Genomic DNA, 22,382 nt, shown 5'->3' with positions numbered 1-22,382 from the left:
TTGTCATTAGTTGTTTATTTTATTTATATTGACCCAGCTTATTACCCTTCACTGTAAGTTTTATGTCATTTTCAACTTCTACTTCTTCTCTTAATATCATATTGCCCTTATGAATAGTAAAATTCATCTTTATGCCACTGTGAATCAAGCAGCCGTGGATACAAAGTTAGGACTTATGCTATTGTTATAAAGTCTACTAATACTTACTTTTGAGAATATTGGTAAAACTGATGTGTTGATTTGATGATTAAATCAAGCATACATCTATACACTGGGGTTTTGTCCTGTTACTTTTTGATAGTTTGAATACATTTTTATTTTTAAAACAAGCAAGCCGGAATGAATGTGGTAACATTACATACTAGGTCAAAAAAATAGTTTTTGTTCTCAACATAGAGAAATTTTGAAAAATGACGCTATGCGTTTTTTATTTTGTTTTCTGCATTTAGATTTATTATTATAACAAGATATGTTCAATGTTTAACTTTTATTAAATAATTCTTTCATTCACAAATTATTTTTGGATCAACAAAACATTCTCTGTAACAAAAAATATTTCCTTATTCTACCATATGTGGCACACTTTATGCGTACGATAAACTGCAAAATCAATGTGAGACACAGATTTCAAACTAACGTACACAATGATGAGAAACAAAACTAATTTTTTTGGCAATATGGTAAAAAAGATATAATCAAGAAATTGTAAGATTCGCTCAGACTTTAATTTGAACTCTGATGCTTATAATATGACAAGGATTTGGGACACAAGGTAAAAACATACTTTATTTGTATCCATTGTGTTATCATCACCAAAATAAAACTTAAAGATTAACACACCAGTCATTGCATATCCTATGGGTCAAAGGAATTTGACCTTAATTACCAAACATTGGCAGCAGAATAAATTATGGCAATTATGGGAGAATTAATTCATTTTATTTTATTTGTAAAATGCAAATAAATGCTGATTAAACTGATGTTCTCTCTATATCAAGGCGCAACAGCGCTAAAAGAATACAAAATAGTTCAAAATTTAAATAAAATCATTCATATTCACAGATGAGTAAGCAGTAAAACTTGACCCCCCCCTCCCCAAATCCTAAAAGCTCTTGGTATCTCCCACAATCCAGAGCACCAAATGGATGGCCACACAAAATCATGTTACTGGTAAATATTTTTATTACTGTAGTTCCTGTAAAATAAAGTAGTCTTGTTATGTTTCAGAAACACCAATGTAAAAACATAACACAGTTTGTAAAACATTTTCTGCTTTAAACCGATTAATTGGCAATAAATCAATTTCATGTTCCAAGAATATCAATGTGCATAATTTCCATAAAAAATACAGTATTCAATAAATTATGTAGAGTTTCTTTTCTTTTTAAGTACCAGCAGAAGAAGAGATAGGTCATGGTAACTTCCATAGCCAGTGGACTTCACCATTCACAAACAGGTGAGTTATAGGGCATCCTGAGGGACTACAACATGATTTCCCCATCTTCATCAGTATTTGGTTTAGTCCTTCTTGGGATATCGGGAAGGTCTTCTGCTAAACCCCAACTCCTTGCACCGTAATCTATGGAAAGAAAGTCAACATCATTATTTATGTTTCAAACACTGATATTGATTGCTACTGTAGAAGACATTATTTTAGTATAAACTTATTTGACATCCAATTAGGATGAAGTGAAAATCTGATCAGTGATCCAATTATGGTGAAGTGAAAATCTGATCAGTGATCCAATTATGATGAAGTGAAAATCTGATCAGTGATCCAATTATGATGAAGTGAAAATCTGATCAGTGATCCAATTATGATGAAGTGAAAATCTGATCAGTGATCCAATTATGAATTTAACCACACCTACCTTCTTGTTCAACAGGCTCCATGACTCTGGGACTGTTCCTCTCCATCAAAGGAGCTAGTCTAGGTTTCATGGATGCTTTGGAACTGGTTTCAAACATATTCCGATTGCGTGATGCTTGCGCCCATGACGGGGTGGGTAGCGGTGCCGGAAGTGGGGGTGGTCGTGTTTCAGCCTCGTCCATTACGTCTGGCATAGGACCTAATTTATTCTTCTTTTTTAGCTTCTTTTTTTTCTTTTTCTTTTTGACACTTTCTTCTACAAAGAAATAAAAAATTTAGAACTTTAACCTGATATAAGAATGGTCTGCCTATTTTTTGAACAAGCAGCCTTGCGACCTCAAAAGAGTCCTGCTGAAATTGTTAACTGTGAGTTGAAAACGTAGTGTCGAGTGATGTTAAAGTTTGGCATGATAAAAGAAACCTTCACCTCAACTTCAACATAGTTGTCTAATAGCAGCAAACATAAAAACATTGAAATGATCTAGACCTGACATTCAACATTATTGAAAAACATTTGCCCTGGTAGTTCAGAACCCAACAATACACTATTACATTCCCTTGTATTATACATAGCCCATATATAATGTATGGAACAGTGGGAAAAACTTCATAACTTTCACAAAAATAGAGATATCATCAATGAACAAATTTAAAAGAAGATCTATGTGTCTACATTATGAATCTCAAAGTAATCTGGCAGGCAGTTTTAGAGAAGAAGTCAAAAATGGGCAAAAATGGGCAAAAAAATATGAAAATAAATTTAGTTCATGTCAAGAGCATTCATGCCAAATTGACAAAAAATGACAAAAATATTCCGTAAAACTAGAGATTTGGATGTGATGTCATGAAATGAACAAATTTGAAAGAAGACCACCCCAGGTAGCTGTTCTATTAAATAGCAAGGTGATCAAGCTTACGGTTTTGTAGAAAAAGTCACTTGAAAAAAGTTGACAGACAACGGACAGGCGATAACAGATCCAGTCAACCCATGATGTTGAATAATTACAATGGACTACCAATGGACTACCAATAACTACATGTCCCACCATTTTCTATAGGCTGTCACACTGTGACATCATTTGTTTACGTTTTTGTCAACCAGCATGTGAATGTTTTATCAACACTATCTGCCATTGCCTGTAAGTTGTTTCACTTCAGGTGTGGATAACCAGTTCTTGCAAACTAGTCACACATACATGCAAAATGTGAAACAAGTGCTACAACCTGTATATTATTTGACATGACAGTCAACCAATGATAATTACATATATCTCATTATTTTATTAAAAAAGAACGTTTACTTTTTAAAAGCAAATGTGTCGAAATATACGCTGGTATGAGCTAGTATAGTGTTCCCTATTGTTTGAAAGTAAATGACTAACATAATTAATGTCAAATTAATGTTAATTAAACATGCCTAGCACTGACCAGTATTCAGAAATTGAATTTTGTTGTTGAGAAAGCACTCAAATCACGGCTGAATTCTATAAGCATGCGCTTAGGTAAATGCCAGGTCAAATAAGTCATATTTTAATGTAATCCAGAGTACAATGCAATTAGTATTGTACAGGAATAGTATACATATAGGAATTTTCTTAAAATTTACCAAGGCAAACTCATTGAGCACTGGGACAACTTATTTTGATGTCAGAGTGATGTTCCAAGGGTGTCTAAATCTCAGCTCATTTCAGTTTATACCATTATTTTCACTTATTTTTGTGATTTCCCCAGAAAGCAATAAAACTGAAAATATATTTTCCTCTATTCTTTGCATACATGCAACAAACCAAACTAATACAACCAGTTTTTTAAGCTAGTTCAAAATAATGTGGTCTAATGAACGAATAAAATTAAAGAACATAGTTGAACTCTGGTGACCTTGCCCTTTGTTATATAATATAATTCCCTTTATCATAGTTTGTTTCAATATAAATATGCATTGTCATAATTAATTTTGAATACAAACAAGTTTTGGGGTTGAACCAACAGTGGGGAATCAGTCTACCGAATGTCCTTAAAAGATGTAAATATCTTACAAAAACATTGGTGCCTTATTTGTTTAATTATTTTAAGGGACATAATTTCCAGCTTTATTCAAAGTAATTCAGATATTTTAGTATAAAAACAAATGTCTCATTGCAAAAAAAAAGTGCTGCATTTAGATGTGAATAGATTCATAAAACATGCAAGATAACAGAAAATTTTAGCTGGCTTTAGTCCAAGTATTTTGTACAGGTGTCTGTCAAAAATTAATGATTTACTGAGACAAATATGAACTGCCTCATTGTGTGACTACTGTATTATATGAAAAGTAAAAAAAAAAACACCCTTTATGAATAGCTATCATGTTGCAAGCTCTGCTTTGTATGCAAATCAACTTAAATAGTTAGTTGGTGTCCAGTGGAGGGAGAAGTCAACAGTGCTGTTGCCTCCTGAGAAACTACATCTTCAAACACTGCAATCTTTGAAGTGCGTTTTTTAAACTAGTATTATAAAAACTATCAGTCTGTTCTAATAGCTGAAACATATTCCTGTGAGTTTTCATTTGTCGAATGAACTGTTTGTCAAATACAGAATACATATATTTTAGAATAATTTTCTTTTTAAAATGTGGATGAAATGTTTTGCTTTTAATGTATTTTTTATGTATTGTTTTTGATTTGATAACTTTGAACTAAACAGATTTTCTATTAGCTTCAGATCTTGATCAAAGTTAGGCACCCAGTTCATAGGAGTGCTTATATTGATTTTCTGACATCTTGTTTTCTGTAAAGATTTTATTGGTAGGTTTGCAAATGTGTATCAGACTGTGCAATCTCTCCATGAGTTGGTTTTGAAACCCAGTATGGGATTCTGAGATACATTACCAAGGATATTATTACAAGATAAATCATTTGCTTCATTGAACACATACAACAATGCATATTTCCACTGAGATCAGTGACCTTTGATGTGTATCACCAGTGATCAGTCAAGTAGAAAGTCAAAATATTTTATCAGATTTTCTCAATTTTTGCATGATATTTTCATACAGGACATCTGTTGTTCAAACTCAGGGAAGACTTTATACTGATGAATAAGGTGACCAAGTTTGATAAAGTTTGGAATTGAATTAGTAAAGTTATTATGCACACAATAACAATTATTAACGACGACGACGACAACAACAACGACAACGCCGGACAAAATTTTTCCCTTACTATACCTTTCCCTTCCATCTTTGATGGTACGGGCAAGGTAAAAAAAGATTATGGTCACCTGCAACCTCTCTTCTCATCTGTTCCAACATAACATCTTCATCTTCACCATAATTCTTCATACGTACATCCTTATCAGGTTTCCATAGTGATGTGTTCATTCTATTTTGAGTTGATTGTTCATTGTTTTCTCTCTCCTCTTCCTCATCCTCTTCCGACGTAACTTGTATAATCCGATGCTTTTTTTTCGATTTAACATATGATTTCTTTTGTGGCCTATAACTATCAACCTCATCACTGTCCTCATAACTGTTTTTATTTCTTTCACTCTCATCACTATCCGATAGGAAAGCTGAATGATAAGATTTTTTTTTAGTTTGACTCGATCGTGGAGTACTCAGTTCTCTTTCCTCGCTTTCCTCATCACTTGAATGTCGTTGCATGACTTTCTTCTTCATACGAGGACTTTTATGAACTTTCCTTGTAATAACTTCTTCTTCCTCACCATCAGAAGAGTAGGATTTCCGATGTTTTTTTTTTGGTTCGTCCGGCAATTTTCGCTGCTTCGTTGGTTTCTTTTTATCATTTTCTTTCTTGTCAGTAAACTAGAATGTAAAAGTAAAAGATTTTTTTTTATATTTTACTGACAGAGGGGAAGGGGAGGGCACTGTTTTTCATATAATTCAACCCGTGTAATACTGAGCCGAAATGACTGTGGTGATACCATATGCATTAACATGGGGTGAAATGTACATTTGAAAGGATGTGCATGCTAAGCACATGTTAGGATGTATATGCTAAGCACATGTTAGGATGTACATGCTAAGCACATGTTAAGATGTGCATGCTAAGCACATGTTAGGATGTGCATGCTAAGCACATGTTGAGATGTAAATGCTAAGCACATGTTGAGATGTGCATGCTAAGCACATGTTAGAATGTACATGCTAAGCACATGTTAAGATGTGCATGCTAAGCACATGTTAGGATGTGCATGCTAAGCACATGTTAAGATGTAAATGCTAAGCACATGTTAGGATGTGCATGCTGAGTAAATGTTGAGATGTGCATGCTAAGCACATGTTGAGATGTGCATGCTAAGTACCGTACATGTTACCAGATACATGCTAAGCACATGTTAGAATGTACATACTAAGTACATGTTAGGATGTAAATGCTAAGCACATGTTAGAATGTACATGTTAAGCACATGTTGAGATGTGCATGCTAAGCACATGTAAAGAGCAGGAGAAAATCAAAATTGATTTTTATCTTGATGTTAGTATATGGGCATCCTCTCAAAATCCAACACTGATGACTGATACCATAAACACAGAATATAAAATACAATATATTAAACTCAAAGGATGAACAAATAATTAGTTATCATGAAATACCATGGTTAATGGTGTATGAGAAATAAAAAAAGCATCACTAAAGTAACATAATAAATACATGATTAAACAATTGTGTATCAATGGAGGTCACTGGTGGGTCAATAATTGATTAATGTTTGGTTAGTGATGTTCTAATGATAGGTCAATGATTGATTAGTAATGCTTAAGGAAGGGTCAATTATTGACCAACAGTGGATCAATGATAGGTCAATGATGAGTAAGTGATTGATCAATGATGGCTCAATTTGTGGGTCATTGATGAAGGAGCAATAAAAAGCTACAAAATGCAGATTCAAATTAAACAAAATACAATATTATGTTTTATTTCTACAAACACAACTATTTAAAACATACTTTTATTTTGTCTACAGGTTTAAAAGGGTTGCCCATAGCAATATCGTCATCATCATCTTCTGATTCTTCTTTGTCTAAACCTTCTCTTTTTCGTTTTTCTTCTTCTTCCTTTTCTCTGAAAAGAAAGTAAAATTATGAAACAGTATCCTTGACTGGCATAGATTTGATCACATTACCAGCAGCAACCAATCACAAGGCTTGTTTGATGATACTGCTTTTATATTACAGTGTGACACATGTAGCAACAGAATTCAGTCATTTTCAAGCGTGAATAATTTGAAGATTTTAATGACAGTTAGTTAGTTAGTCTGCGTTTGTCTGTGAGTCACAACAATTTACATTCACAATTCTCTTTGACAAGCAAAATTTAGAAAAAAAAACTTTGAAACTCACCTTTCTTCCCTTATTTTCCTAACTCTTTCTATCCTTTCCTTCTTTTCAATTGCTTCAAGTTCTCTTTGTTCCTTTGTCTCATCTTCCACCCTTTTACCAAGTTCATCCCACTCTTCATTGATCATTAAAAGTAGCCATTTAAACCCTGCTTTGATGGACTTGTCCATTTTTTTCCCAATTCCAAGATTTGCAGCACATGTTTCCTACAAAGTACGAGGATGACAATATTATTAGATTTTTTCGCTCCATCATGAAAATTTATTGATTTATCTTGTATATGGTGATTGCCTATGCAAAAACAAAACCGTGTTTGATGCGTCAATGTTTCAGTTGAATTTTTGAAAGTGAAAACTGTGTTATGATTGTTGTATTTTTTCCGCAACGTTCTTTGAAAATGAATGTATGCATAAGATGTCACTGCGTAGATATCATTCCAGAGAACACAGCTTATGCAGCTATTGACTATACTTGGTGCACTAACAAAGATTCATCGCAGAGGACTTTATGTGAAGTTTGCTTGAGCAAATGAATTGTAACCCCCCCCCCCTCCTGAATGACATTTAATCGTAAATGCAGATGTTTGCTGATAGCATAGACTCACCACTCTGCATGGACACTTGCTTTCATTCACAAGGTCTTCTAGATTAAGTTGTTCACATATGTCTATTTCATCCAGAGCACCCTCAACATCTTGTTTGTTGGCTAAACTACAAAACAAACAAAACATTTTGGATAAGTATGCAGATCAGAAAACAGAAGAAATTAAATTAAGCAAATAATGCAGAATACACGACAGGGTAAATTTTATGTTAAATCAGTGGAAACATGTAAAGCATACGTGGCTCGAACCAACACACATGTAAAAATGATGAACAATGGATAAAAAAAAATGTTTCTGTGATGACAATCAAATTATAATATTCACCAATTTTCCAAAACAAAATCATATTATCACATTACTAATACTTTCTGTGATTTCATATTTTTTGAAAACAAATCTGACTGAAAATACCATTGATTGAAAAAGAATATGAAATAAAATTTATGAAAAATTAGGAGAAAATATGAACATTTTTGATAAATAACTCAATTTGGGTGGGGGGGGGGGTGTTTTCACAACATGTCGTGTTTGATATGCGTCTCATGCGAATTATAAAACATGCATAAAATAAATTTCACACACAATTTAAATGAACTCCACAACCATAGACCATTATATATTCTATGGTGCATGATTTTACAGCATACTTTGATCTTTAAAGGGTGTCTGAGGTCAGTCTTAATTGCCTAACTGTATGTAATAAATGAGCAATGATATAACATGCACACAGCATCAAAAGCTCTCATTTTTCCCTCTCAAGACAAAGAAATATAATCAGTTTAATCAATACATCACTGCGGTTAATCTAACAGTCCTTTGTACGGCTCAGCTGGTTACATTCTGCTCTACTGTATTATTAACACCCTGGGAGACCAAGCCGACAAAATAATTTACAAAACAAGTCAATTACTGATAAGATAAAGGATTTAATTCAGACTGCAGAGATTGTTATATCACGATATCGAGAAAGTTAATTAAAGCGTCAGTCATTTCACATAAACAATGTTATATAAATATGTTGTATATGTCGCATGAGACCCATATTGAGTTACTGTGCCGCTTTTAATCGAATATAAAACCACCTTGTGAACAGTTGCCTGGTGAGCAATTAGACCAATTAGATCGTATTTCTCATTGACACTAGATCTTGATCAAAATTTATTTATATGAATACATGAATTGTGTCCATCTATTCACTCAAAGATGATAACGGTTCAACGTTTGTTCTACATCAAGGATTTAAACAAGACCCTATTGTGTTTTTGGTAGCATGTGTTAACATAGGTATTTGATTAACAATTGATTTAATCAACATGCATTGTTGTTATGGTTACAAACGTTTGCAATTTACACTTGAAAGTGAGACAAATCATGCCTGAATACAGTGTATATTCTATAATGTATAAGGCTTAATTATTCAGTTTTTTTTTTTAATTTAGCTAATAACACTAAACTGAAATCTAGTGCATATACAAACTTAACAATCGAATGGATGGTTTCCTTCACAAACCAGTAAATTTGAAACACAATGATATCTGGCAACATTAAATCCACTAAAAATTAAACCCAGGGAATATTTCCCCTTACCAAGTTTTCATATTCAAATAGACCCACAAGTCAGTACAATGACTAGGTCAGGATGTCAATGTAATAGCAATATTTTTTCGAAGTTAAAAGTACAGAATACAACATTACACAGTTATTGGCCTTGTCTGGGGCCGATTACAGATTATCGTCACCACTTGACTGTTAATGTTTAAAGCCGATAGCAACCACTTGAGGATGATAATTCTTGATATTGGCTGAAGCCATAGAAAATATTAGAACAGTAAGTGAAGTAAAACTGAGCCAAAACACAAACTTTCTGTGGTAAAATCTAAATTAGCCATCGGTAGATAAACTCATTTGAATGTATCATCTATTCTTTAATTGTCCGCCACAATCTTAATGTCCGATGACATTAGTGACTAATAACCCCAAAAAATTATGTCAGATAGAAGAAATATGCTGGGAGAGAGGCTAATATCAATATTTATCAAATGATCATGTGATCGCTCTAGAAAGTAAAGTAACAAGTCTTCAATTCATGTGACAGATGATAATAACAGTAATAATTAAGTTTTTTAAACAATGTACTATTATCAAGAAAGAAGAATTGACGACACTTTTAAATGAACTACTATTGATAATTCAAGTTCACCACAATGATAAAAAAAAAAGGTTCCAAAAATTACAAAATGGCCACTATAGCTGTATCAATAACAAATATTTTCTGAAGAAACAGTTTGATGACTCCAAACTTTTTCACACCAAAATCCTTTTATTGGATATTGATTTAGTCTTCTACTTTCACACATGTTAGTGACGTTTTACAATAAGATAGCATGACAATGACAGAATCGAAGAAAGCGAAAATACATCTAGGCACAGTCTGAGTGCATAAAATAATCAAAGAAAGCTTAGAAAGAACTCCCATGTGCTGAGAGTATTGGAGACACATTAAATATAATTCGAAATTACTTAGCTGAAAACTAATTATGCAAATCAGAAAATTAATATGACCAGATTTGAGTGTAAAACTAATGAGGTCTGCGCAATGTAACAGAAAATCTATGTCTCCAAGTTTAAATGAAATGTGATTAGAACCAAAAAATTATGAATTATTATGCTTATTAGGGAATTAATATGAACAGATTTTTACCCCAAACTAATTAGGTTTGTACATTGTCCTAGAGCATCTTTATACTAAGTTTCATTGAAATGGAATAATTAGTACCATGAAAACTCCAAAATTTCGACCCCTCTAAAAATTCGAACGCCTATTTATTTGCCGGGTTTCGGTGTTTTATTTACCTCCAAATTTTCGATTCCACTAAAAATTGCCGACTCATTCTTATTCGAAAATTGCGACCAGTTTTAGTTTTCCCACAAACGAAAAAAAAAACGATGTGAGCGTTCAAACGGGACCTTCCTCGAAGGCATGAATCCGGGTTTCTGATTGACTGAGAGATTTTTATTTTATTGGTAACGAAAATATATTCTAAATAAACGAAGTTTGAAATAAAAACGAACACAAAAATCTCGGCATGCTGCGTTTCTGAATTGTTGATTATTACTGTACTCAGTAGTGATTATAATAATGTACACAAAATAAATTTGTTGAATGGTTATGAAATACAAATAAAAGTCAACTTAGTTTCATCGTAAGCGAATGATTCCGGTCTCGTATAAACGTTTGATGCTGTAGGATATCCGCCATGTTCTCTTAGGTCAAATAGGTCAAATCGCTAATTAACCAATCAAAAAGCTGGATGATGCCAACGTGTTCAAATTACCATAGCTTATTTAAATATGTTAATGTTATTGAACGCAATGCGGAAGAGATTGGTGTTGTAGTACGATGTTTTGGCTTGGATTTTGATGCGAAAACGGCATGATTTTTTTTAAATAAAAAAATTAGTTGTTTTTAAAAAATAAACTGGTCATCTGAAGAATAATTTAACATTGTTCACAGTGATAACAGCTCATTCTCGAAAGGAAGCTTACCCGCTCACGCTAGTCACGATAAAAATCATACACGTGTACTCTTGAATAGATAAACGTCAATGACTACGGTAAAACTTAGACTCTATTTTAGCCGGCAGGATTGATTGAAATGTCCGAAAAATGACGCCAAAATACACCTTAAAAGTCCCATTTTATTTTCTTAAATCCCATTTTATTTTTTAATCCAAGGGCGAATTTACGGCAGAATTTGGTCCCTCAAATAAGGGACACGTGAGCTTTGATTCTAACCGGATACATTGCACTGGGTCGGGGAGATCGTTTGCTAAACTTCCATGTATCTTTTGTCCAATGGGTACCTGTACTTCGAACATTCGCAAGTTTTTCTAGGTAGTGCGAGACAGCTTTGTCTTTTGACCTATTAGTTTTGTGCTGACCTCTTCTCCGCGTCTTGATGTTTTGTTTTGCTTGTCATAATACTCACTGATTGATGACTTTGTTTAGATTTTGAGTTACAACTCGGCCACGACCTTTGCTTTTACCGTGAAACATGAGGAAGTTTACGTCAATTGACGGACATTGCATTTTTTAAAAACTAATGAAGCACACTGTCTATCATCCCCATTTTTTCATTTGCTGATTTCTATTCTGAAAAATTCGACCGTCCGAAAATGCACCTTAATTTTGACTCTAAAAACATGTCACATATCTAACACCAATTATTTAAAACCGGTCGAAATTTTGGAGTTTTTACGGTACTTTAGATATCAGTGTGAAAGCTTAAAATTGGTTAATTATGCAAATTAGGTAATTAATATGTACAGATTTTAACCCGCAATTATTCAGGTCTGTCTATTGTCCTACAGCATCCATGTACATTCATTGATATGTGATGTATAGTACCTGAGATATCAGTGTGAAAGTTGGTTAATTATGCAAATTAGGTGATTAATATGCACAAATATTTACCGGAAACTAATTGGGTCTGCATAATTCTAGATTCATTGAAATGTGATGATTAGTACTTTAGACATCAGTAGAAAAGCTGAAAATTAATTATGCAAATTAGGTAATTAATATGCACAATTATTTACCCTAAAACTAATCAGGTCTCTGCATAGTCCTAAAGGATCTATGTACCAAGTTTCATTGAAATGCGATGATTAGTACTTGAGATACCCGTGGAAAAGCTGAAAATTAACTAATTATGCAAATTAGGTGATTAATATGCACAAATATTTATCGAAAACAATCAATCTCTGCATAGTCCTTGAGTATGGAAGTACCAAGTTTCATTGAAATGTAATGCTAACTACTTATATCAAATGCTGAAAATTAATTAATTATGCAAATTAGGTAATTAATATGTACTGATATTACCATAAAAACTATCAGGTCTGTGCAGTGTCGTATGACATCTATGTACCAAGTTTCATTGAAATGTGATGATTAGTACTTGAGATATCAGTGGAAAAATCGAAAATTGACTAATCATTATGCAAATTAGGTAATTAGTGTCCACGGATTATTACCAAAAACTAATCAAAACCTAGCATTAGTTCAGAGCATCTATGTACCAAGTTTCATCAAAATCCAATGAGTGGTTGTTTAGATATCAGTGGAACAGTCATGGAACCACTAAAAAATAGCTAATTATCATGCAAATTAGGTAATTAATATGCACGGATTTTTACCAAAAATTAATCAAATCTGCGCATATGTTCAGAGCATCTATGTACCAAGTTTCATCAAAATCCAATGAGTGGTTCTTTAGATATCAGTGGAACAGTCATAGAACAGCTAAAAATTAGCTAATTATCATGCAAATTAGGTAATTAACGAGCATGGATTTTTACCAAAACCTAATCAAATCTGCGCATTGGCCCAGAGCATCTATGCACCAAGTTTCATCAAAAACCGATGTATGGTTCTTGAGATAGCAGTGGAACAGTCGGACACACATACACACACACGCACATACACACATACACACATACCCACATACACACATACACACACACATACAGACACACTAACTGCAAAGACTCCCATTTTGTGCTTCGCACATGGGAGTCAAAAACAGTTTTCTAAACCTTTTTAATTCTATTTTTAGAACACACTGCAGATAAAAGAAAGTCCTAATCAATTGCAATGAGGCAGTAATACTTTTATTTGAAATATACTACTGATATCCCACAATGCACTTCACTAATCAGTTGGTGCAAGAATCAAATCAACGTAAGTTGACACGTATGTTACACAAATCATTACAACCTCAGGTCAGGTTGTCATCAATCATTCTCGCTTTTGTTGGATTATGCTTCGTTAAGGTTATGCCTAGGACTGGTTATACAAAAGAAAACAATAGCGGGTACACGTCATTGTTTTTTTGCCTATTATTCAAAGTAACATAGCCCACACAACAGCTGGATATTCTACCGGGGTACTTATTGTTATAGCAAAAAACTGGAAAAGGAACATCCAGAAACAAATAATATGTTTATAACTTAATGAAAGTCGAGAAATGCAAGTACACCACCATGTCATGAAAGTATGAATCTAACATGTCATACAAATACTGTTTTAACAGGGTATTATATTTACACTACTGGATGTACTTATTATAGAAATACAACCAGCCAGTGAAAATGACAATTTTTCTATATCGGAAAACAGTTGAAAGACAATTGTGCAGTAATGGCTATTATTAAAGCATTACAGTCATTGAGTTTGAAATTAAATGTATTTTAGTTTTAAGTCGTAAGACTTCCAAAGTGGTAATTGTGACATTTTAAAAATGTTATTTAATTTTTTCACAATAAAAATGGTACAAAATCTACCCCATGCTCTTTCTACGTATTTTCTCTTCCCCATTTATATGAAAAAGTCCATCAAACAGACAAACATTACATTGTCTTCATGTTTCAATCATTTGAAAGTCAACTTTTTAATTTTTTGCACATTTTTGTGTAATTTTTTTTTCCGACCAATTGGATCACATTTCTCATTGGCACTAGTCTTGATTCAAATGTATTTATATGAATTGTGAATTGTCTCCATGTAGTTTATTCAATGATGATAATTTGCCAATCACAGGAGAGTTGTTTTCTTCCCATAATGCTTTGCAAATACTTACACTAATAATGGTTTTCCTTGTATTTTAGGATTGTCCAGCAATTCCTTTAGCGTCTGCTTTGATTCATCCAACCTATCCTGATCCGATGCGTCAATGACAAACACAATGGCATGTGCCTCTGCATAGTAATTTTTCCATATACCACGAATCTTCTTACCGCCTCCGAGATCAAAGACCGTGATTTGAAATTTATCTACCTTGAAATCTATGCTAGAGAAACCAACAGTCGGTGCGACCGTCTCCAAAGATTCTGTGAAAACAATCAGAGTTTGGTTAATTTGCAGTCAAGAAAAATATTAATGTTTTTATCTGGAAGACCAACAAAAGCTACCAGTAGTCCCATTCACAGGCTCCATTACAGCAGATTCCAGTTCCCACAAACTCATTTGAGTCATTGCGAAAAAGAAACTGTTATTTTAACAGGACTGAAGACAGGAACAGCATGCAGGGCTGACAGTTTTACAATCACACATACACCTGGCAGCATTATTGTATTAGACAAAATCTATCTGTAACCAACAATATTATGACGGAAGATAGGTAATCAGTTGTTTCAATCTTACAACAACCAGAGCAATCTTGATAAAATCTTTGTGATTTTCACAGTGGGAAAATTTGGTTAAGACCAAAATTAATAAAATATATCAAAATGCACAAAATATTACACACCAAACTTTGGATGGAAAAAAATATGACATTAAAATTTCCTTCCTACTAGTGAGCAAAGTGACTAATTAATTCCATTAAATTGATGAACACTTTAATGAAACAAAAAAATATACCCTTACTAACCACTACAGTCTATAAATTATATCATAGCACATTTACAAATGATACTTTCACAACATATTGTAAAATACTTAGTGATATTTATGTTGCATTTTAGCAAATACTATTTCTCTGATAACAATTTCTTGAATCAGGGTTACAGACATCCAGGGTTAAAGACATTCAGGGTTAAAGACATCCAGGGTTAAATACATTCAGGGTTAAAGACATTCAGGGTTAAAGACATCCAGGGTTAAAGACATCCATGGTTAAAGACATCCATGGTTAAAGACATCCATGGTTAAAGACATTCAGGGTTAAAGACATTCAGGGTTAAAGACATTCAGGGTTAAAGACATCCAGGGTTAAATACATTCAGGGTTAAAGACATTCAGGGTTAAAGACATCCAGGGTTAAAGACATCCATGGTTAAATACATCAAGGGTTAAAGACATCCAGGGTTAAAGACATCCATGGTTAAACACATCCATGGTTAAAGACATTCAGGGTTAAAGACATTCAGGGTTAAAGACATTCAGAGTTAAAGACATCCAGGGTTAAAGACATTCAGGGTTAAAGGGGAACTAAATAGAGCCTATTTTGGTGTTTGTATTTATCAAGTTATGTATATTGATAATAAATTTGAAAAAAAAATTTAAAAAAAAATGATTATCTTCAGAGTTATGATGATTTAAATATGAGAAACCATAAACCTGCGAAGGACTTCCGTTTGCGCCATCTTGCCATAAAAAAACGCCCTCATGAGGAATAAACAGGTAAGGTAACAAAGCATGATGACGAAATAGTATCTGATTAAATATAAGAAACTTAGGGAGCCATACTGTAGCTGGCTGGACTGGTGAATTGACTTCTAGTCTAGGTTGTTTCGACTTTTACGTTAATGTTATTTACAAGCGTATCAACATACAAACATTATGGATGTGCGATTGATCGAGACAGGCATTTTGTTTTGTTTTTTGTCTGTCTAATAAATGCTGTTTCCAGCACTGCACTGTGCGGCGTGCAAATTATTCAAAGTCTGGATGCTGGAGTATGCTATCTTGAGTTCGTAGGGTGGTGGTGGAAACATTTTCGTCCATGTATTCACGGGGCTGCACTGGCAAATCATGGGACAAGTGTCACAGGAACACCAAGCAGATTGTTCACAGACTTCCGTGTAATTTGAAATAAAACTTTCATCCGAACAAGGGGCATCGTCGACGATATACTCTCATCACTCACACTGGACTGATCTGAATCGTCACAGTATACCGTACTTCCCTGATCATAAGCCCGGAGGCATGAACACGTAAAGGAAAAGTAAGGAATGAGCTTGTACTCGAGGACCAACTCAGAAAAAATGATTTTGTTTTGGGGTTAAACACTGTAACCATCTTGCAAACAACGAAAAATTATCCAAAAAAAATATTCGTTCACCACACCGGGCTCGGGAAAATAATACTTATTTTTGAAAAACAAATGCGTCATTGATTTGAACGATACTTACAATGAAGAAACAAACATGTTCATAAAAAACACACACATTTTATTACAATATGATTTACATACCGTCTGAATTTACGGTGAAATAATGGGTGGGTCTGTGAGGAAACGGTGGACGAAGGCGTTTATCATTATCTTCGTTTTGGTATGTTTTCGATCGTACGCAAACTCTCGACGCAAAACAATTTTCCACCATGAGGTTTTTCAGCACGATTTGACCTGGAACAACTTCCTTTGACATAACAGGTCATGTCTTTCATTAACCAATCAAAATGATGTGTCGTAATGATGAAATTTTCCGATTATTGACGATGATTTTTTTAGCGCAATGCGGAAGTGAATTACCGCAATGTTAAAATGCAATCTGTAGCACTGATTGCAACGAAAAAACGATGATTTTTTTCCCTAAAAACTGGCGATTCGCAATTTCCGAAATATAAACGACGGTTAATAGTAACCGTGGGTAAACTGAGTTTGGAGGAAGAATTTAAACACCTTTCTCGGTCGCCAACATGTCTCATCGTTCAAACCCTAGGCCTTTCATGATAGTCTCAAAGTAAACCATGCCCAATATCCAGGTACACGCCTTGACGATCACATTTTTGGCTTTTCGAAGGTTACTACTCAAAGAAATATGGATTACTCCAGAATTGCAACATCGATGTTCATCCTGAGTAAATGACAGAATAGAAACGATGCGAATCACGTTGTGTATGTTCGCCATGCACTCTGAACTTGAAATTAATGCGAGTTTTCTCATAAAACTAAAAGCATGAACCAAACTAACATGCCAATCACGATTATTATGAAACGAAACACACCTTTTACACGCATATTTTAAAGAATATCGTCGACGCCCAGTAAAAACACTCTGGGCTTATAATCGTGAATGCCCTCAACTCGATAAATACCAAGTAAAAACATAGGGATGGGCTTCATACTCGGGATGGGCTTACGATCGGGGAAGTACGGTACTTTAACGCAATTGGGCTTTCACTCTCAGAATACTGTGGTTCAAACGCATAAGGCTCTAACCCAAGTTTTAAAAAGCACATTGTGCATATAAAAGTTGAGTTTATACTAATAGTACACAATGCTTGGCAGCATGAACGGCTATGTACAATGGCGTAAACGAATGCGATCAGATACTAAAACGTCATAGCTTTGAAAATTACCCGGATGTTAAATATGTTCGTTCGTTAATTGTTCCCCTCCATGAATGGCCTCCATGGCAAGCACTTCAAATGCCTATCCAAGCTACAGTTATAATTAAAACAAAATTAAACCACTGCAATATTATTTCGAATACAGTTTAGAATATACACAACTATAAATTAAGGCCGCATTTAGGTTCGCTTTAAAGACATCCAGGGTTAAAGACATCCAGGGTTAAAGTCATCCAGGGTTAAAGACATTCAGGGTTAAAGACATTCAGGGTTAAAGACATTCAGGGTTAAAGACATCCAGGGTTAAAGACATTCAGGGTTAAAGACATTCAGGGTTAAAGACATTCAGGGCTAAAGACATCCAGGGTTAAAGACATTCAGGGTTAAAGACATCCAGGGTTAAAGACATTCAGGGTTAAAGACATCCATGGTTAAAGACATCCATGGTTAAAGACATCCAGGGTTAAAGACATCCAGGGTTAAAGACATCCATGGTTAAAGACATCCAGGGTTAAAGACATGTTGATATAAGGTATATATATGTGAGCAAGATGATATATGAGGCTGATTTATACTAGCACATGTTCTTGTATTGCACTGGTTCTAACATCATTTGCAGAACTTTAATTTCTGCACAATAAAAAGGGCAAACCACTTTCAAGGTCAAAAACTCTAAATATACTATATTGAAATATCAGACTAATTCGAAGGACACTCAGGTGACACATCCAAGGCCATCCTCAATGGCATCATGCCTCAATCATGGTTAGCTCCATGCCTCAATCAAGTTTGAGACTTGATATGGAACACATATGTAGGATCTGACTTTGTATATTTGTTGTACATTGTCAAACAAAACACCATTGATTGGCATATTAACTGACAAGTTTGCTCACGTAGATAATTCAAAAGGCAGTGATGGTGTGAAATTTATGAAAACAAGCAATTAAAAAATAGTACACATTAATGTACTGTGTGTTTATCATCACCATGGTGACTGTACAAGGTGTGCAATTTAAAGATTAAATGCACAGCAGATGTGTAGCACAATCATACTGTGAGGAGGCTACAACAATGGTATCAACTGCGCTATATATTTTGAGAATGAATATTCACATAATGCAGTTGGCAGTGTACCCACACAGCAAAGATAAATGCATTAACCAATCGTATTGAAGATATAAATGTTGTAGATATGACATCATTATTTGTCATCATATACATTTGTAGAAAGGTACTCAGTAGTGGATGAACAAAAAATACTAGGTATATAGAAGAAAATATTTGGTAATCGTAGTCCTAAATAACTATTAAAAATAGCTAGACGTTTCGAGCAATGGCTCTTTATCGATAGCATAGAAGAAAGTGTTATAACGTACAGGTAGAACATAGGAACGTAAGAACGCGCTTGAACTATAAGTTAGAATCACAAAAAATTCCACAATAGAACAAATAACGCGCCTTAGGTAGTGAGCTCAACAAATGAGTTGAACTGTTTGTTAATACCATGAGGTTCTTTAGTTCCAAGGCGGAATATAGTTTCCTCCTCGATAAAGAGCCATTGCTCGAAACGTCTAGCTATTTTTAATAGTTATTTAGGACTACGATTACCAAATATTTTCTTCTATATATCATATTTATCAGTCCGAGCAGCGTTTATTTATTTATAAAAAAATACCGGGTGTTGTTTTGTATGATTGTTTCAAGGATGACAGGAAATCTTGCTTATATTGCTGTGCAATCAGACTAAATCATTAAACCTTGTTCTTTATTAATCTGACAATAGTGTAATTTAGTATAGCAGCATTTTGATTCTTTGAAGAAGGTGAAAATACTGTGAGCCACTCACTGTAAAAAACTGTGATGATTGCATTGCAGCATATACTAATATTACATGTAAACAAACAGTATATTTAACATGAGTTGTATATGTCACATCTGATTCATATTGAACATGACAAGCCGTGTTAACAAATTAATTAGATGAATTTTTGTGACTTTCATGAATTAGGGAAAATCCGTGATTTTTGCGAAATGTCTTCCAGACCACGTAACAAATGTATGTGATCTGACATCTCAAGCAAAGTCTATTTAATGATTTCGACATTCTACAGAGAACAACAATTTTGAGACTGCTTGGTTGATTACCAATGTGAAAATATCAGTGATTTAACATAAAATAATTTAGTGCACTTTTCATCTTGCATAAGTTTTGTTTGTATGTTTGTTTGGTCTTACCTCCTTGAACTCCTTTTATGGCTGTAGTCTTCCCAGCATTGTCCAGACCAACAAGACATAATGTTATTTTCCTACAGTAAATACAAAACAATTTATTGCAACATGTAAAGCAAAACTGTTCTAACATAAAAAATAATCTGCATTTTTCATGACAGAGTTGCACAAACAATTGCCAAAACTTTTGATTTTGCTCAAACAATATCTATAATCGTTTACAATAGAACAGTTTAGCTGAACATAAGGATATCATCAAAATGGCTCGGCAAGAGTTAATAATATCTTGATTATAATTCCATATGTGTACATGTTAACCCGGGGGTCCAACTTAAAGAATGATCTGGTACGCATGTCTGTGAAAGAAAACGCGTTTAAAGGGTGTTTTTTTAAAGAAAAGCATGTTAACGCGTGTAACACGTTTAGGGTTACCATTTCAGTCAAAATAGACAAAAAGGGTGTCTTTTCCGGTATTGTCAACGTGATAAGGGTGGTTTTTCTTTAAATGAATTTATCGTTTTTTTTATTGCTTTAAGGAATTCAATTATCGCAAAAACGAGGAAAACGTCCGCCCGCCTGGTTAACGACCCTTGATCACGAGCGATCACGGCATATGACCAACCCATGCTTACACTGAATGGTTAGAAAGCTCAAATATCGCTAGATCAGGCGCGAGTTCAAGGTGCGTGATCTTTTAGCTTTTTAACAGTGAAAAGGGTACGAAATTTTGACCTTTTAAAACGTGTTTAGGGTAATTTTGAAAACCCTTTTCACAGACATGGGTTCCAGGTATTTCCACAAGTCAGACCCCTGGTATGTTAACCTTTTCACCACCCGTTCCCTCTTTTCATCACAAATTCACAAAATAGTTCTGTTTATAGTCTGCACTTTTCTTCAGAAAATTGACTAAAATTTAATGTAAAGGAAAGTGCAGATAAATCTGGGCGAAGAAGTCTAGTGGTGAAAAGAAATAGGCAGACAAAATTCACTCACTATTCATTTATTTTTGTCACCTATAGTATATATCAAAAAACTACACAAAAAGTGTATTTGAAGCGAAAGATTTGTTCACCTAAATGCTGCATACTGGCCAGTATTGTGGGTGTCAGCCCTTTGTGCATAACAAGTGACACAATGTATGTGCTGAGGTCAGCTCCACAGGGAAATACTATGTGTCCATATTATTTGACCCCCCCCCCAAACACTCATACTTCAGAGCACAGGGCTACCCCCGGCCTCAGCCCACCGGGGGCCCTTATATTTTGATGGGTTGTACACCCCAATTAAACACTATTGTTTGCCCAAATCATGTTGTTGTAAAACTGATTGTGGAGTCAATCAGGGTTCACAAACACATTCGAAAAACATTGGCGTCAAAAGACATTATTTAATAATACGTGACTTACTTGGGAGGTTCTCGACGCTCTTTAATCCAGACGAAACAATTCCCCATCATACTAAACATATCTACCACTGAAAGTTAATTGAGAAAAAGCTCTCCTCGTAGAGATCAACATAAAGAAGCAGCAGAGAGGTTACCGGTACGACATATATTCTCCTGACAAGGCAGTCCGTTGGTAGCCAAAGTAAAATTTGATAGAAAATAGGTCCAGATGTCAGATGGAACGGAAATAAGTACTCGTAGAGATGGTCGAGCGTTCGAATCGTAGATGCCGGTTGCACTGTGTACGAGAATACGATCGTTCAAAAACACTGTTTGTTGAACTGCTATGACAAATCGGGATTATCCTCAGTGACAATTCCAACAAGCCTTTGACTTGAAATGCTAAAAACGTTGATTTACTTAAGAGTCCTACAGACTAATGCACTTCCCGAACATCGAATGTCAGAGCACCGCCATGTTGGTTGCTGTTTGCAATCGAACAACATTGAATGACGCATGGTCACGTGACATATGTTTTGTTGTCTTGGAGACTCGAAGCGTCGGGATTCCAGTAAGCAAATAACACCGAATAAACGGCAAGGTAAAGACTATGTCTAATTATAGTAAATACGTACTGCGTGCGTGACTCGAACCGGCGCTCGCGTACGGCACCTAATCGCCTAGCTTCACGCCACTACACGTCTTCCCCTCGGCCACCGGGCATCCCCAAAAAAGGATGCTTAATAACCGAGCTTATTACGTGCAGAGAACGTGAAACCCGTCCACGCGATACGCGCCACACAGCATGGCCAGAATGCGGCAAAGGCCTTCAGATCTGGCTGTAGTAGGATGGTGAAAGTAACGGTACAGCATTTTA

The 22,382-nt window shown here is 34.6% G+C and overlaps 1 protein-coding gene across 1 annotated transcript; it reads right to left on the bottom strand.

Annotated features, from left to right (window-relative positions):
- Window positions 1-759: 759 nt before the first annotated feature.
- On the bottom strand, window positions 760-22,005 carry LOC100375027 (uncharacterized). Its single transcript, XM_002734975.4, has 9 exons — window positions 21,528-22,005; window positions 20,128-20,198; window positions 14,453-14,702; window positions 7,813-7,918; window positions 7,212-7,414; window positions 6,819-6,933; window positions 5,129-5,672; window positions 1,872-2,126; window positions 760-1,579 (listed from the first exon to the last, which is right to left on the bottom strand). The coding sequence occupies exons 1-9, from the start codon at window positions 21,584-21,586 to the stop codon at window positions 1,482-1,484; spliced, it is 1,701 nt and encodes a 566-aa protein (XP_002735021.1). The 5' UTR covers window positions 21,587-22,005; the 3' UTR covers window positions 760-1,481.
- Between the last annotated feature and the right edge of the window lie 377 nt (window positions 22,006-22,382).

The sequence above is a fragment of the Saccoglossus kowalevskii genome, chromosome 11 (genome assembly GCF_978046115.1).
Source record: "Saccoglossus kowalevskii chromosome 11, keSacKowa6.1, whole genome shotgun sequence".
NCBI classification, from domain to species: domain Eukaryota; kingdom Metazoa; phylum Hemichordata; class Enteropneusta; family Harrimaniidae; genus Saccoglossus; species Saccoglossus kowalevskii.
Note: the sequence above shows the minus strand (reverse complement) of the source record. Positions and strands in the feature narration are given on the sequence as shown.

Bases quoted from the DNA above. Each gene is read 5' to 3' on its own strand.
- LOC100375027 (XM_002734975.4), bottom strand. From the start codon at position 21,586: ATGTTTAGTATGATGGGGAATTGTTTCGTCTGGATTAAAGAGCGTCGA. The intron at 6,934-7,211 runs GTGAGTTTCAAA...CTTTCTTTTCAG, and splicing joins AGGAAAATAAGGGAAGAAAG to AGAAAAGGAAGAAGAAGAAA. The intron at 5,673-6,818 runs GTATGTTTTAAA...TTTACATTCTAG, and splicing joins AACCTGTAGACAAAATAAAA to TTTACTGACAAGAAAGAAAA.